At 38.7% G+C, this 18,845-nt stretch overlaps 1 protein-coding gene across 1 annotated transcript in view; it reads right to left on the bottom strand.

Annotated features, from left to right (window-relative positions):
- LOC137277856 (uncharacterized) overlaps nt 1–15,530 on the bottom strand; it is a 28,130-nt gene extending 12,600 nt beyond the window's left edge. The window contains exons 1-5 of the mRNA XM_067809820.1: nt 15,429–15,530; nt 7,663–7,744; nt 7,066–7,167; nt 1,609–1,663; nt 586–748 (exon numbers count right to left, since the gene is read on the bottom strand). Coding sequence (XP_067665921.1) covers nt 586–748; nt 1,609–1,663; nt 7,066–7,167; nt 7,663–7,720 — 378 coding nt within the window. The 5' untranslated portion in view covers nt 7,721–7,744; nt 15,429–15,530. The remainder of the gene's footprint in view (nt 1–585; nt 749–1,608; nt 1,664–7,065; nt 7,168–7,662; nt 7,745–15,428) is intronic.
- Between the last annotated feature and the right edge of the window lie 3,315 nt (nt 15,531–18,845).

Genomic DNA, 18,845 nt, shown 5'->3' with positions numbered 1-18,845 from the left:
TAATAAACTAACTCATTGTGACAAACAAAGAAACATGTAAATAAGGTTTTAAGCCACTGAGATGCATACAAATTTAGAACAAAAGGCCTAACATGAAATGAACTTGCCACTGGCCTACAGGTAAGCGATGCATTGACCCTTGGGACAAAATGCACACATCTTGTCCTCACATATGTCTTGATATGACATAAATTTAATCAGAAGTGGTGGTCAGACTTGCTGTCATTCCATTGATGGAGTGAATCATTATTCTTAATATTAATCACAGGCTCTTCTTGTCCAGTGTGGGGGAGATGGGGTAGCCTGGTGGTTAAAGCATTAGCTCATAATACCTAAGACCCAGGTTAGATTCCCCTCATGCGTACAATGTGTGAAGCCCATCTCTGGTGTCCTCCACCATGATATTGCTGGAATATTGCAAAAAGCTCACTCTAGTCCTCAATGGATTTCCACATGAACTTTTATAGTTCTGATATTTCTGAGAGGCTTTGTACAACATCAAACATATGATTAATTAACAAAGGGGGAAATTTGACATAAAGGGGTGAGAAAGCTATGCAGTCATGACACAAACAATACTCATACCTTTGTCTGATCAAAGTCAACACCTTTTGGGGCCCTGTTTGTCTTTATGAAGTCTATCAGTTCTAGACAGACTTCCACTTGGTTCTGGCGATCTTTGTCACTCTTTGATACATGTATCACATTGCTTTTTGACTTGTCAACATAGCTCAAAAGGGGACTTTTCCTGCAAGGTGACACAATCACAGTTACCCTTCATAGTCATTCAGAGAAGCAGATATACACAATGGGATCTCAAGATGTAACTATTTCCTTCAATAATCAGTAACTACAAACTGTTGTTTAATGAAATAGTCAACAATATCCAATGAAATATTAACAGTGGTGGGGAAAGTATTATTCATAGGTAATTTACTTTCAGTTACAGTGTGAATCCAAGCAGTCATATGCTGATGCTGTTTAAATATCAGGAATATTTTTCTCTGCTAACAACTTAGCTTAGTAACCATGGTAACTGCAGTGAAGGTACTTGAATTCGGGCTAGCTAAGAACACCAGACACAAGACCAAAATGTCACATAACTAGATTAAATTATGCAGACCTGACTGTTTACAGTCATTGTATAAATGCAATATTTTTGTCCAGTGTATTTAACAAATATATAAAGCACTTCATAGCTAGCAGTATCTTAATAGGTCTATATCAAGGGAGGTAACTGGTTACAGATTACTGCAACCAAACCAAAACCTCAGTCTGGATTATCTCCCTTTGACCACACCTTTCTTTTTCAAGGGGACCCACATGAAATATTAATCTTTGCCTCCTTGAGCCAGTTTCTTAGGCAAGCTTCACTTCTCTTCAAGACTTGTGACATCTGTGATTGAATGATAATAATGACATCACACCTTTCAGTGCAGGACAGGGCTTTGTTTGTCCATCTCCTGTATGGAAGTCTCTGGCACAACACTTTTTTTTTTTGTAACTTCCAAACCCCACAGGTGTGACAGAAAACAAACATGAAATGTTATCGTACAACAACAAATAATTTTTTCAGGAGCACTGATGATGATATAAAAATAATCCTACCGTGTGTCTTTGTAGACCACCGTCACTTTTCCCTTTTCATCTCTTTCCAGAGTGGCTGAAACAGGCAGGTGTGGACAGTTAGCCTAAACACCATGACACAGATGCATACATATACAGAGATTACTAAACGGGTGTCTATCAGATACCATTTATCTTACAAGTTGTTTCGAACAGTATCGAACAAATGAACAAGGTATCTAACAGACGGTAATCTGTTTCTTACACATCCAAAATCTCACCACTTTTGGATCAGGTGGATGCATATTTCACCTGATTTTTAGTGGTGCATTGATCATGTTGATAGATGAATGAGAAACGTCACTCGTCAACACACACATTGTGTAACCCTCCACTAAAGAGTATCAGTCACATTTGTTAAGGCAACAATGATTATGTAAAACAAGATAAGATCAACTTTATTAAACTCTCAAAAACCACCACTTTGCAACTGAAAATGGTTCTCTCTCAAGTTAATTTTAAGGTGTGATATCATCATCATTCTGAACATGTGCTATGTGATCCCCATTCAACTTGAATACAGTCATCATCAGACTATAGTTTGGATTTCATCACCCTTGTGGGATTTAACCTTTTTGCTCGACTGTGACATTGCGGAGGTTACATTCACAGTTGAAGGAAAGCTACTCTTTGTTGCTTGCTTTCCTGGCGCTTGGCACTGCCTTTAAGGATGTCCAGGATGTTTCAGTGTTGTGAGAGTGAAATTTGACTGCAGTTATTTACACTCTGTATGTTACGGTGACCTGATACCTGAATAATATGAGTTATGGAATATTTTCATCTGACAGTTTTTTACAAGGAATTTTCTTGATGAATGATTTGTGATGTTCCAATTTTTTAATCCAGCATTTTGGAACATTATCTCACAACAGAAAGCACAACCCAAAGGATTATCCTAATGTCATGTTTTTGACTGCCTCTCTGTGAATTCAATAAATTCTCTACCAGCCAAGTCAGTTATATGTACTACATCCGTCATGTTACATGTCAGTTTGTGGTTCGACACTACACATCCCAAAATGGGTGGTGTTGTTCCACCATATGGATTTGGGATCAAGTTATTTTGTTTCATAGAGTTTGTTCAAGTCATTGTCAGTGAGCAATTCAGTACGGCGATGTAGGTTGCCCCTTTTCTTTGCTCTTTAGAACTTCTTGTTTTGTTTTGATGACAGTGTTAACTGTGTTGAACTGTCATCAAATTCACAATCACTGATCATTGACGAACAGTAGCACTTTGACTCAAGGTACAGGTCAAAACAGGACAAAAACCCACCAAATGCAAATGGTTCAAAATTGCTACCATCTTCCTTTCTGGGGTAATTAAACCTGTATACAAAATGTCACAAAGTTCTGCTGGTTGAATGGACTTAATAGGATGTGTGTTGGCATTTGCAATTATGAACCCTTGCAAATGCGTCATGTCGTGTGTTTCGGTTCTGATTGTCATGAACAAAGTTATCAGTTTAATGATCATATTGTTCAGAGTTTGGGGATTGATCCGTGGCATTACAATCACCAGGTAAAATTATTGGTAAAAGAATCATCCTTCATAAGTACATCAATTATGTCAGTAGATAAATCTCACCACAAATAGGCACTGACATTACCATGTCAGGTATTTTCACAAGGTGATACCTTTAAACCTGTCACATCTCTCCTGTACAAGTTCTAATGGCGTACCTTTTGAATGTTTGAAGGTGAGTCACAATGGAGATAACAATCAATTAACTATCAATCTTCAGCCTTCTTGTTTGCACTGATGCTGCTTATTGTTAACGCCATTTTAAGTCATGACTAGGAATAATCTGCAGCAACTGCATCCGCAGACAATAACGAAAATAAGAAAACAAAATAGATTCATGTTACTATCAAAACTAAGTTTGGTTTATTTCATAAATACATACAATCACACAAATAAGGTATGTGACAGCTATACAGATATTAAATGTGTTTTGGCACAAGTAACAGGTCTGCATTCGACTGATGCAAAAGAAACTTATTATTGAATTGTAATCAGGAAAATAGTCTGTCATAATCTGACCCTAGGTCATCACCACGGTGTAGCCAACCATGGGCTTGGAAATCACACATGTTTGATACCAGTTGATACAGTGGTGTGTAAGAAACTGTACACTGATCACAATGTTTGTTCATATATAAAGCAAGTATTAACATTAACCTTTCCCTTGAGTGATGGCGTTTAGCTTGATGACCCATTAAACAGAATGAAATATTATCAGAATGTGGCACCTAAATGTGTAAAGAGGTATTGAAGGTCATTGACATTCACAAATTCATCAGCTCTAAGGGTGATAAACATCAAGCTCATTAAAATCTGACCTTTTACTGTAATGCAATGTAGAGGATGAATGCTAAGTACATATTACATATTATTGGTGCAATAGTAATTGAATCATTTAAAAGTTTAACTATAAAATGTACATTTACAATACTTGTCCTAGCTTATGTCTTCTACTCTCTCATTTATGATCGACAGCTGAATGGAAACGAACTATAAACAAAGCTTTTGGCCAATCCTGAACATGAACACACCCCTGGTACTGCCATATCTGGACACTGGTAGTTTGTAAGAAACTTGCACTCTGGTTGATCATGGGATCCCTTGGTCTGGTCATTCTCTTCTTGGAGCAATGGTCGTAATCTGTGCAAAAGGGTTGGTCAGGCAGGAATCCATTGTCTCAGAAAGGATATGTTAGAAAATTTGAACTATAAATTATCCTGTCTCAGGTCTTGTACTTATCCCACGGTTGGACGGTGGGCCACAGATCATCCTGTGTCAGTAGTGGATGACAACTGTGGTGATGTGATGATGATGTGCATGGTGGCCTGTTATGAATGCACCCTCCCTCCTTTGCTTAAGCTTAATCAAGGATGTGTCCGTCAACTTAGGAGCAGAACACACTAAAATCCACTGGAATTCAGAATTCTTACTCCACTGATGTAACTGTTCGAAGAGTAGAGTGAGTGAGCATGATTGACAATCACCTGTGCACCTTAGTACAAGACTGACCGCTCAGTCTGTGATGAAATCACTGCAATGCTCCAGAGTCAAACTTGGTGAGGTGGATCTACACCCAAGGGATGTAGAATGAAGGTGACCGGGAGATGATACACCCTGATTTGCTTCTACAAGGTAACACCACTCCGCGAAGTGAGGATGTCACTATCTGCGTTGTAGGTCCGAGGACAACTGCAGCGGCAGCACCAAAGGATCACGATGATCTATCCACTACCACCAGTCTACATGAGACTGGAGGTCTGGAGGTCACCAAACTTCCAGCTGAATCTGCTATCAGGAAAAAATGTTTGACGTTCTTACTGAGGTAAGATTCCGAAAGAATGTAAAAAAATCATCATTTCCGGATGCCAAAGGAGGAGTCCTTTGGGCCTTCATAGTAGGTCTCTCTGTCTTCCATTTCTTAGATGCAGAAGACCCTGGGCCATCTGACTTCTTCCTATCCCTGTCTGCTAGTCGCCTTTAGGAAGCGAAGTCGTCATCACTGAGCTTCTCACAAATTTTATATCATGATGCCTGGCACAAAGGCTAATGCAGTCAATGCATGATGGGATAGGGAGCAAAGAGGAGTAATTCTTTCTACATTTGTCACAGAAGACTTCCTTTTCTGTGAATATTTCTCCACCTGTCCATGACTGCAAAGGCTCTCAGCAGACAAAGAAAACCCCAGTATGTCAGCACCCTAGTGCAAGAAGAAAGAGAATGACTAGACAAGGGAGTCACATGACCAAACGGAGATCAAGCTGCATGCTTCTTAGTGTCCTGCCAGACAGTCCAGGAATGGGAACAATCGAGATTGATTGGCGAAGGGTTCCAGAGAAGCCAGCAGCCTTGCTTACGGTTCGTTTCCACTCAACCGAGAGAGAGAACACCCCATGATATAGGATAAGTTTCAAAATTTCTTAATATCGCCAAACATTTGTATAATACATCTAACATCTTTTCAAGTTCCAATTAGTTTCATATCAGGAAAAGTCTTAGTCCTGTACCACATTAGATGTTTCTTGCTGATAATACATTGAATTAATGAAATCAAGCTGATTTCAATAGAGAATACTTAATGAGATTTAATGATTTAATGAGTTCCAAGTGCTATTACATAATTATTTGCTCCCTAATACGAGTGTTATGCATTCACCACAACTGCTTCCCCTCAAACCCAAATAGTTCATCAATATTTTGTTTGTATGTTTGCATGATCAGCTAATGTAAACAAATTTACCAGGTTTGACACAGAGCTAGGCAATGAGCACTCGGTAAAAATAGCACTCGGTAAAGATAGCATAAATTGGTAATGTGAGTTTTGATCTGTATGTAATCATTTCCCCTGGAGTGCAGAGAACTAAACATTCTGAAATAATCGTGTGTGTATTTCCCCCCAAAATATGTGATGTGATAATACTGAAAGCAGAGAATATTTGCATTTTTCTATTTCAAAGTACAATTAACTGTTATTTACTCAATATAAGTTGAGGCATACTTTATGGAGATAAACATATGTGAATCAAACTGTTGGTTGTGATGACTAATCATTTTAGATTTGTGATTGGTGAGAGAAACCACTGATCCTTCATTTAGACTAGGTTGTCAATTCTCAGGTGTCACTGATCCATGGAGGTGGCCTTGGGTCATCATACACATATAGATATTGCATGAGAGAGCAGTTTTGTTTTTCTGTGACTGGGCTTTCCTTGGACATCAATCTGACAGGCTGTGCTATAGTGGGATACTTCCAGTGCTGACTAGAAGTAAACAGTAGACTGTTTGCTCTAATATCTCTGCACTGTGACCCGGAAGAGTGACATCATGTGTACTCTTCTTTTACAAGGATAGGGACCTTCCTACAATCACAGTCCTGAACTGGACCAGACAATCCAGTGATTGATAGAGTGAGTAAGTTAAGTTTTAAATTGCCTCAGCAATATTCCAGCTATATGGGAATGGTCTGTAAATAATCAAGTCTGGATCAGACAATTCAGTGATTGATAGAGTGAGTAAGTTAAGTTTTACATTGCACTCGGCAATATTCCAGCTATATGGGAATGGTCTGTAAATAATCAAGTCCGTATCAGACAATTCAGTGATCAACAGTATGATCATCGATCTATGCAACCGGATGTGATGAGGTGTTATCCTAGTCAGTGAGTCTGACCACCAGATCAGACGCCTCTTACAACAAGCATGGGTTACTGCAGTTCAATTCTAACCCACATATTCACAGGTCCTGGAAATAAACACTGCCACTGAGATAGTAGAACCATCATTGGAATATTTTACAGTTTAGAAATTTTTGTGTAAATATTTTATTTCTGTTTCAGGTAGTTCTGTCTGGTGCAACATAAACAAGACTGGCAATTAAATGTTTACATACTTGAGTGCTGTACAAGTCACACTACACATACCTTCACCTGAAGCTAGATTGTCGATCATTGAGTCCAGGTTCAGTCGAGTCGTAGACGACAGCTTATCTATGGGGGACGGTCCGGTCCTGGCATCGGTGTCATCTGAAGAGACACCATGGTGATGTGACACACCATTTGGCAAACTACACTGGAAACTGTCAAAACCGGCATCTGTTCAATCCGCCTGTGGCTTGAACATTTATCATCAGTTCTACAATCCGGCACATTGTCTAAATCGGATTATTTCTTCAGTTCCAATGAGTGACAGTTTAGACAGTTTCCACTGTATTACAAAATGCTGCTACATGTTTTCCAGGTGTTTCAGTACTGATCCTCGGCCCTATTTTCCAGCAGGGTTACTGACTTACTAGTATCCAATGCTTTTGTCACTAGATTACCCCTCCACCCTTAACCTGTCTGGTTACTTCTACCAGAACATGGAATGCATGCACATTACTCAGTGCAGTGGCAAGCAATGATATCACTCTCAACATAGATATGTTCAATCGCGTCTATTCCGTTTCCTACATAAACATTTCAAAGACGTGGTACACATTGCTCTTAATCTTCATGTGGCTTACTGCTGTGCCAGCTTACCTTCAGCTTGTGCAATGATAGACACATCTTGAGGCCTGCTTCCACTGTCCTCTGCCATGGTGTTATCAGTTAGCTCTCAGTGCTGAAACATCCGCAGTTAGTCATTAGATAAGTGACTTAGTCCAGGATGAGTGGCTGAGCCACTTATGTAACACAACTTTAGCCCTTCAGTTTAACTGGCTAAAAGACATAACTCTCTCACTATGTAGAGGTTAAGTATACCAAGCTGTTGGTCAAGGGTGTTTTGGGTAGGATTACCAAGGTTGTATAAAATACAGGTCTTAAAATATCATAAAAGCTCATTGATTTACTTATGTTAATGTTTTGATAGAAACCACTTCACTGTGAGTGAGTGGGTTTTGGGTGAGTGAGTAAGCGAGTAGGTTAGGAGTGAGTCTGAGCGAGAGAGTGTGTGTGTTTTTATGTTGTTTGCAGTGGTGACAATTCATCAATGCACATCAAGGCATCGATCCATGGGCCACCAATACTGTGACTTGATGTACAATTCTACATTGTTGTAGATTTCCATACAAAGCTTTAAATAAGTCACGAAATAATGTACTCACATGTTACCAATATTCATAAAGACCATGTATAAATTGAATAAATAAATTATCTCATTTCCAAATGAACACTGATCAACCCTTGCAGTTGTCCTCATTCTTCATCTACTCAACTTATAGAATTCCTATCAACATGATCAAGGAAAAACCCTTGCAGAATTAGACAAAAAAATTTAAAATTGGTTTTGTTTTAACCTTTTGGTGTTTCATAGTTGGTGTTAGAATTTATTATTGTTATTTTATTATTGTTACACATTTCATATCGCCACCCTTATATCGGGATTTGTATCATACTAGGTGTTTGTATGGGTGGTGTGTAACAACTGACCCAAGATACATCCGAGATGAGTCATGCACACCATGGCCAACTGCCTGGGATGAACACATGTAGTTCGGATGTGCCATATTTCCTCTGAACAAGATTCAACACCACCGTAATGGAGGCTACTTAAAAGTTTTAACTAAGAGGTCATGTAATGGAATTTTAAATATTTATAGCCTTGATCAAGAATCCTTATCAAGAGTGAGTGGGTGAGTTTAGTTTTACACTACACTCAGCACTATTCCAGCTATATGGCAGCAGTCTGTAAATATTGAGTCTTGACCAGATAATCCAGTGATCAACACCATGACTATAGATCTGTGCCATTGGGAACCGATGACGTGTCATCATAGTCAGTGAGCATGACAACCCGATCCTGATTCCGCCTCTTACGACAAGTAGAGTTGCCTTTTATGGCAAACATTGGTTGCTGAAGACATATTCTACCCTGGATCTTCACAGGTCTTTATTAAGAAAGGAAACATGAAGATAAGTATGAAATTGAAACAAAACATGCTGTGTCACGAGATACCCAAAGAAATACAAAATGGATGCTATACTAGCAATGAATGTGCTTCTGTTTATCGAAACATGGCATGTCACCATTTCAGGCTTGAAAACAATGTCCTTGAACACTCACAACAATCAACAGCTGATCAACACTCAACACCAGTTGATCAACGCTCTACATGGTCATCAGTTGATCAACACAGGTGACATTGTTTCAGTCCACCTGTCCAGTACTTTTCAAATCTCTCATATTTGTCTCCTGTTCCATTCACACTTCTGCCTTATTCAAACATATCCTATCCTATTCACTCCACTCATGTCATCTTCACTTATCCTGTCCTATTCACTCTACACATGTTCTATTCAAACTTCTTCTGTCCCATTCAATCTGCATTCCTGCCCTATTCACATGTCTCCTGTTCTACTCACATCTCCCGTCCTATTCACTCAACCCCTGTCCTATACTCTCCACTTCTGTCCTATTCATTCAACTCCATTCCTATTCACTCAACCCCTGTCCTATGCAAACCCATCATGTCTCATTCGTACTAACTATTTAGTCCAGTTTATATTATATGACATTGCATTCATACTAACTATTTAGTCCAGTTTATATTATATGACATTGCATTCATACTAACTATTTAGTCCAGTTTATATTATATGACATTGCATTCATACTATTTAGTCCAGTTTATATTATATGACATTGCATTCATACTAACTATTTAGTCCAGTTTATATTATATGAAATTGCATTCATACTAACTATTTAGTCCAGTTTATATTATATGACATTGCATTCATACTAACTATTTAGTCCAGTTTATATTATATGACATTGCATTCATACTAACTATTTAGTCCAGTTTATATTATATGACATTGCATTCATACTAACTATTTAGTCCAGTTTATATTATATGAAATTGCATTCATACTAACTATTTAGTCCAGTTTATATTATATGACATTGCATTCATACTAACTATTTAGTCCAGTTTATATTATATGACATTGCATTCATACTAACTATTTAGTCCAGTTTATATTATATGACATTGCATTCATACTAACTATTTAGTCCAGTTTATATTATATGACATTGCATTCATACTAACTATTTAGTCCAGTTTATATTATATGACATTGCATTCATACTAACTATTTAGTCCAGTTTATATTATATGACATTGCATTCATACTAACTATTTAGTCCAGTTTATATTATATGACATTGCATTCATACTATTTAGTCCAGTTTATATTATATGACATTGCATTCATACTAACTATTTAGTCCAGTTTATATTATATGAAATTGCATTCATACTAACTATTTAGTCCAGTTTATATTATATGACATTGCATTCATACTAACTATTTAGTCCAGTTTATATTATATGACATTGCATTCATACTAACTATTTAGTCCAGTTTATATTATATGACATTGCATTCATACTAACTATTTAGTCCAGTTTATATTATATGAAATTGCATTCATACTAACTATTTAGTCCAGTTTATATTATATGACATTGCATTCATACTAACTATTTAGTCCAGTTTATATTATATGACATTGCATTCATACTAACTATTTAGTCCAGTTTATATTATATGACATTGCATTCATACTAACTATTTAGTCCAGTTTATATTATATGACATTGCATTCATACTAACTATTTAGTCCAGTTTATATTATATGACATTGCATTCATACTAACTATTTAGTCCAGTTTATATTATATGACATTGCATTCATACTATTTAGTCCAGTTTATATTATATGACATTGCATTCATACTAACTATTTAGTCCAGTTTATATTATATGAAATTGCATTCATACTAACTATTTAGTCCAGTTTATATTATATGACATTGCATTCATACTAACTATTTAGTCCAGTTTATATTATATGACATTGCATTCATACTAACTATTTAGTCCAGTTTATATTATATGACATTGCATTCATACTAACTATTTAGTCCAGTTTATATTATATGACATTGCATTCATACTAACTATTTAGTCCAGTTTATATTATATGAAATTGCATTCATACTAACTATTTAGTCCAGTTTATATTATATGACATTGCATTCATACTAACTATTTAGTCCAGTTTATATTATATGACATTGCATTCATACTAACTATTTAGTCCAGTTTATATTATATGACACTCAAAACATTGATAGCCATGTTCATATCATATCCAGAAGAGTCTGACTAAACATATAAAATGTTGAAGCTTTTCACAGTTACTGATGATCACAGTGTCCTTGATATTGTAAAATCACTCAGAAGACACATCATTGAAATAGCACTTCATTAAACTATACTAATTCCAAACAGGAAAAGCCAGGTCATGCTATACTGACTGGGGGATACTATATCAGTAACAGTGTTTCTATTCTCCAGTATACACCAGTGTTTGGTTGGTTAAAATGGCTCAGGACCAATAAATTTGGAGGAGATCAGTCACAGAGTCCGGTAAAACACCCAAAAAATTTTTCTTCTTAAAATGTTACTGAAACAAATGAAAATCGATAAGATAATCCTCTAATAAAAGCATCACCCACCTATGATTTTCATGTCAGATGATTTTTCCTTCTAAATTCATTATGCTACACACAATGTGATTGGTCAGTTTGACAATCATTTGAACATTACTGGTGTATTTACTATTTTGAACCTAGAATTGTTGCTGTAACTACTGTTGTCATGGAAAATCATGGAAAATATTGATGCTGTCCCATAGTTTAAATAGCATGTGTTGAAATGGCAAGCGGAAAGCAGAAAAATACTCCAGTTTTAATTTTACGTCAAGGGGCAAAAGATATTTTGTGATGAATAGATTTTGTGCAGGACTGGTAAATTAGGAGGTGATTGGATGTTGGAGAAAACAGCCGAAACACTGACAAATAACAGATCAGCAACTGACAAAATCTCCATGCAATCTACACAGAGTCTTTAGCTGTGGCTTCAGGGGCTGATAGCTTACATCATTTTGTCAGCAGCTTCAACTTTTAAGTCAGTTGTTTACTTATGGCTTTGATATGAAATCTAAGTCATTAAATCAACACTATTGATTCATTACCCCACAACAGCAGTTAATCTGTTTACATGCCCTTGAAAGGAAATCTGCACACTTGTTGACATCTATAGTTGAGTCAAGGATGGTCAACTGATATGAAGCAATATATACTGACAAAATGCAATTCAATGCCAGGCAAAAACCGCATGCCTAATTCTGCATAATAAACTTACCAATACATAAACGTTTTCACATCCACAGAACCCTGTTGGTGTCCATTGACAGAATTGATCCTAAATATGTCATGTTTGCCGAGCAAACTCAAAGGTGACACAATATCAGGTGAACACAATACTTGCTCATTATGATCATCTTTTAATGCAGGATCACCATGGAAACAAACTCTGTATTTATAGTGTAACAATAGTGAGTGAGCATGGCTTTATTCCACTTTTAGCAATATTCCAGCTATATGAAGGCTAGGGACACTAAAACTGAGCTTCACACATTGTACTCATGTACCATTAGTACATGAGGAATCAAACCCGGGTCTTTGGTGTGACAGGCTAATGCTTCCCCACTGCCCCCGTACCAATAACACATAATTCCAACTCGTACAAGGGATATACACAACATATGTTCATGTTTTGATACAAGAGGATGCACTTACACAGTTATTTGCTACTTGTTTAAGGATGTCCCACCCCAAATGTTTTGTCAATATTGCAAAATTAGAATCTAAAGTTCACAACTAAACATATTCAATGCAAACATGAGCCAATTTTCCTTTGGAATGTTTTGAAATATTTATTGTCAAGACGATTCCGTACAATTTCAAGTGAAAACATGCATTGTAATACATTGTGTTCTCTGACTCGCATCAATTCAGCTCTACTCCTCACTGCTCCTTCCATGAGGGGAGTGGGGTAGCCTAGTCTGCTTGTCCCACCCGGGTTCGTTTCCCAAAATAGGAGGAATATTGCTGAAGGTGGTGTAAACCTATACTCACTCACTCACTCATCCCATGCCTGCATCTGTACAGATTCATATTTCATCCACCATGATATTCCTGGAATATTGCTATAAGCAGTGTAAAACTAACCTCAATCACTCACTCACTCCATGCGTGCATCTGTACAGATCAATATTCACTCCAGGGGATATAGTTGAGAACTGGTCACCAGCAACTTATCCTGGTTGTAAGAGGAGACTATGCACCAGCTTGGTGAACTGGCTGATTGCATGCAATCACACCACAGCATCAGTCTAAGGAGAGTCTGGTCCAGACTACGATATTTATAGGTCACTGTCATGCACAATTCAGTTGGAATATTGCAGAGTGTTAAACAATGTGCAAACCAAGTTACTAGAAAACTAGCAGAGTCAGCACTGAAGACAGGGCTTTATTTAATTCAAGAAAAATGAAATTTCACTGAAATGAATGATGTGAAACTGTGCTAGTAAGAGTTGGTTACCACTAGTGCATCTAACTCCAAGTAAACATAGTCATTTTCCCCATTGCCTTCTGAACTAATTGCATGGGATGAAAAGTATCAGTGGAAGTGAATGAAACCTCTTTGATAACCAGGTGAGCTGATGATGTAGACCCAGGTACACCTGGGATGACTCTTTGATAACCAAATGAGCTGATGCTTTGCACCCAGGCACACCTGGGATGTCACTTTAATAACCAGGTGAGCTGACGCTTTAGAACCAGGGACACCTGGGATATCACTTTGATAATCAGGTGAGCTGATGCTATAGCCCCAGGCACACCTGGGATATCTCTTCGATAACCAGGTGAGCAGATGCTTTAGAACCACGCACACTTTGGTAACTCTTACATATCAACCTACCAGCAGCAATATGGCTCCAAAATGTAACTCAGTCTGCTAAACTGTCACTATTCAGAAGCAGCAGTGTAGCATAAGTCTGCTCTGTCCAATAGGCTCAACTTTTCCCAGTTCATGAGTGGGTGAGTGAGTGAGTGAGTGAGTGAGTGAGTGAGTGAGTGAGTGAGTGAGTGAGTGAGTGAGTGAGTGAGTGAGTAAGGTTTTACACTGCTTTTAACAATATGCCAGCAATAACAAAGTGGGGGACACCAGAAAAAGGGATTCACACATAACTTCCATGTGGGGAATTGAACCTGGGTCATGGCAGAGACCATATACTGGTATATGATCTCTGGTCATGCTGAGCAAACACTTTAATCACTAGGCTACCCCACTGCCCTACCAGTCCATGAAATAACACTAATGGGAGAATGAGCTGGTTAAACAACAGTCCAGTTATCACGGCCATATCACAGCATGTCAGCTTCAAGTGGGAGGAAGGTCCAACTTGACTCACAAGTATCAGTATGGCATTGACAACCGACAAACACAATCAGGGTGTTCAAAACTCTAGAAATGATTACCCCAAAGGAGATACATTCAAGACAACCTCGACCATTGTTAAAATAAGATAACAGACAAATCTGTAGAGCAGGTCAAATCAGCCATTCCTATTATCTTATCTATCTGTATGATCATACACTGACATTGTGGACAAGGCTTGAACAAGCAATCTTTGCAGCAAGATGATTCTAAGTGTCATGCTTTAATATATATACCATCTATGTAGGCTATCTTTCCATTTTAACACTAACTTTTTATTGTACATTATTACCAGGATTACAGTCATGAACACTGACACTTACAGATACATTGTAACTGTCTCTCTTGTCCCACATTGTCTCTACTGTCCCACACACAATTCAAGGTTTCGTGAATTAAAGAAGACATGAAAGGCTTGTGTGTAATACATTGTTATACTCGCTGTTTTGTCTGCCGGGTTTGAAGAGAAAGATCTGTAGAGAACTTGACTACCTGACAACGCTTATTGATGAACCTATACAAGGCTACTCATACATCCGTATCCCCTCCCAATATACATGTAACTGAAAATACTGACCGACCAATGATAAGATACGCTACGAAACTCGTAAATAACCGCGTTTGACGGGGCAAAAAAACCCAGCTTACACGTCAATTCGGAGACACCAAGCAGTCTACGGCAATCGAAATAGAGTATGTGTGGAGGTGTCAGGTAGACGTTTTTCCGGGTATGCGAACTAGCCGAAAATGAACCGAAGTTTCCTAAGGATCTGTCTGCTTCAAACATTAATTCTCACACATCATCGGCTGACACGTCATGAGAAGGCATTCATTTAAACATCAACATAAATATTGGGCTTTCTTTGTTTACTTTTCCTTTCACGCGCAACTTCTCACATAGAAAATCTAATGACAGTAATATAACATGATATTTCGAAACATACATCACCATCTCTTTAAGCTGCTTCTTTGTGGCATGTCTTGCTTCGTTGCGTAACAAAGTGCGAAAGCTCTTGGACCGCTAGACTAGACGAACTCGGCAATCGCCGCCATTTTGTTTATCACGTGACAGATCATTCCTCAGCACCTGTTGGATTGGGACCATTACAAAATCTTACCACCTTGGTGCTTTAATATGTGTATCAGTGAACATGTTATACCTTCTATTCACAAATGAAATGGTATTTTAGATAATCTGTGTTTTTATGCGATTGGAATGTGACAACTAGTCTCTTATTCATAGGTGATATCCCTAAAAGGTTTAATAATGTTTGAGATATCCCCCACATAAAAGAAACTACTGTTTCCTCGGGAAAAGCCGTTGAATCACATGTACGGAGCCCAAGTAAGGATTTTGTGTGTAATGTGAGGTGGCTTGAGAAGATTCAGTATTGAATACAGCTCAAGATGCACAATTTTAAAAGCTCTGCAATGTTGTTTTTGAAAAAAAAGAAACAAAACATTTCAAAACAATATTCAGTCTGTCCTCAGAAAATAAGCAAGGACACGCACGCACGCACACCCCCACACACCCCTCCAAAACATTAATAGTTATGTGGTCTCTGCATTATGGCCACTGTGCACCGAAAAAGGACAGCGACGATTGTGGCACTGTGCAAAACGTTCCTACAAGACCACTCTGGTGTTTGTGAAGGTGTTAGCAGACTTAATTTCTGTCCTACAAGACCACTCCTGTGTTTATGAAGGTATTAACAGACTAAAATTCTGTTATGTAAGATCACCCTGATGTTTGTGAATGTGTGTAGAGAGGGTAAAACAGTGTCATACAAGACCACTCCTGTGTTTCTGAAGGTATTAACAGACTAAAACAGTGTCATACAAGACCACTCCTGTGTTTCTGAAGGTATTAACAGACTAAAACAGTGTCATACAAGACCACTCCTGTGTTTCTGAAGGTATTAACAGACTAAAACAGTGTCATACAAGACCACTCCTGTGTTTCTGAAGGTATTAACAGACTAAAACAGTGTCATACAAGACCACTCCTGTGTTTCTGAAGGTATTAACAGACTAAAACAGTGTCATACACGACCGCTCCTGTGTTTCTGAAGGTATTATTAGACTAAAACAGTGTCATACACGACCGCTCCTGTGTTTCTGAAGGTATTAACAGACTAAAACAGTGTCATACAAGACCGCTCCTGTGTTTCTGAGGGTATTATTAGACTAAAACAGTGTCATACAAGACCGCTCCTGTGTTTCTGAAGGTATTAACAGACTAAAACAGTGTCATACACGACCACTCCTGTGTTTCTGAAGGTATTAACAGACTAAAACAGTGTCATACACGACCATTCCTGTGTTTCTGAAGGTATTAACAGACTAAAACAGTGTCATACACGACCACTCCTGTGTTTCTGAAGGTATTAACAGACTAAAACAGTGTCATACAAGACCGCTCCTGTGTTTCTGAGGGTATTATTAGACTAAAACAGTGTCATACAAGACCGCTCCTGTGTTTCTGAAGGTATTAACAGACTAAAACAGTGTCATACACGACCACTCCTGTGTTTCTGAAGGTATTAACAGACTAAAACAGTGTCATACACGACCATTCCTGTGTTTCTGAAGGTATTAACAGACTAAAACAGTGTCATACACGACCACTCCTGTGTTTCTGAAGGTATTAACAGACTAAAACAGTGTCATTATACATACCACTCTGGTGTTTGTAAAAGTGTGTACGGACTAAACCACCACCATACAAGATTAGTTCAGCGTTTGTAAAGCTCTGAACAGACTAACTGAAATAAAGTTTTTCTCAAACCAAAAAAAGTATATATCAAAACTTTCCATATGTAACTGAGTCAAGTCGTGTGGGTTTTTTCACCTTTAACTGATTATTGTCTTCCTTTGGCAGTTAAAGAAACAGATTAATCACGAAGCGGCGACAAAGGAGCCAGGGTGTCGAGTGACAGGAGGAGCATGCGATATGTACGTAATTAGTCTATAGGAAAGATGTATTACAGTATTGCATAGACTTTTCTAGTGTTTGGTCTAATGAGATAGCTCTTATAGCAATGTACCGTTCCTGTTCTTTATTAAACAAGTGACATTTAAACAAATAACGAACTACATCTCTGATATCATTGCTAGAAGGGCAGCGCTGATGTCAACGAGCGAAAGAGACCTCGCATCATTCGCTTCTTTCAGTACGTGCAGGTAAGGAGTGACCTCAAAATGAAGAGTTGTCCCTCCTTTGTTTCCATAATGGTTCATAATAGATAGATAGATAGATAGAGAGAGAGATAGATAGATAGATAGATAGAGAGAGAGAGAGAGAGAGAGAGAGAGATTGGAATATTAATATTCTTTCTCGGAAATATGTATTGGTAGGTGAGTGAGACGCACATGGCTGGTCGGTCCAGCTGTACGGGGCACAGACACTCACGCGTCTGACTTGTCCAGCTGTACTGGGGATACTGGGGACGGAGGGTGACTCACATATGACTTGTCCAGCTCTAAGGGGTCGGCGTTTGACTCACCCGTCTGTTAAACTACACGGAACGTGAGACTCGCGTATCTGACTTGTCCACCTGTACGCGGGTGGAGATTGAGACCTACATGTCTGACTTGTCCAGCTGTACGGGAGTTGAGCTTGACTCACACGTTTTACTTGTCCAATTGTATGAGGACAAAAATCGACTCACACATCTGACTTGTCCAACTGCACGAGGGCGGACTGAGACTCACATGTCTGACTTGACCAGCTGTATAGGGGTGGAGGGTGACTCAAATGTCTGACTTGTCCATCTGTACGGGGGCGGAAGGTGAGACTCACATGTCTGACTTGTCCAGCTGTACAGGGGGGTAGGGGTGACTCACATGTCTGACTTGTCCAGCTGTACGGGGGTGGAGGGTGGGACTCACATGTCTGACTTGTCCACCTGTACGCGGGTGGAGAGTGAGACCTACATGTCTGACTTGTCCAGCTGTGCGGGAGTTGAGCTTGACTCACACGTTTTACTTGTCCAATTGTATGAGGACAAAAATCGACTCACACATCTGACTTGTCCAACTGCACGAGGGCGGAGTGAGACTCACATGTCTGACTTGTCCAGCTGTACAGGGGGGTAGGGGTGACTCACATGTCTGATTTGTCCAGCTGTATGGGGTTGGAGGGTGAGACTCACATGTCTGACTTGTCCAGCTGTACGGGGGTGGAGGGTGTCTCACATGTCTGACTTGTCCAGCTGTACGGGGGCGGAGGGTGAGACTCACATGTCTGACTTGTCCAGCTGTACGGGGATGGAGAGTGTCTCACATGTCTGACTTGTCCACCTGTACGTGGGTGGAGGGTGAGACTCACATGTCTGACTTGTCCAGCTGTATGGGGGTGG

Source organism: Haliotis asinina, chromosome 3 (genome assembly GCF_037392515.1).
Source record: "Haliotis asinina isolate JCU_RB_2024 chromosome 3, JCU_Hal_asi_v2, whole genome shotgun sequence".
NCBI classification, from domain to species: domain Eukaryota; kingdom Metazoa; phylum Mollusca; class Gastropoda; order Lepetellida; family Haliotidae; genus Haliotis; species Haliotis asinina.
Note: the sequence above shows the minus strand (reverse complement) of the source record. Positions and strands in the feature narration are given on the sequence as shown.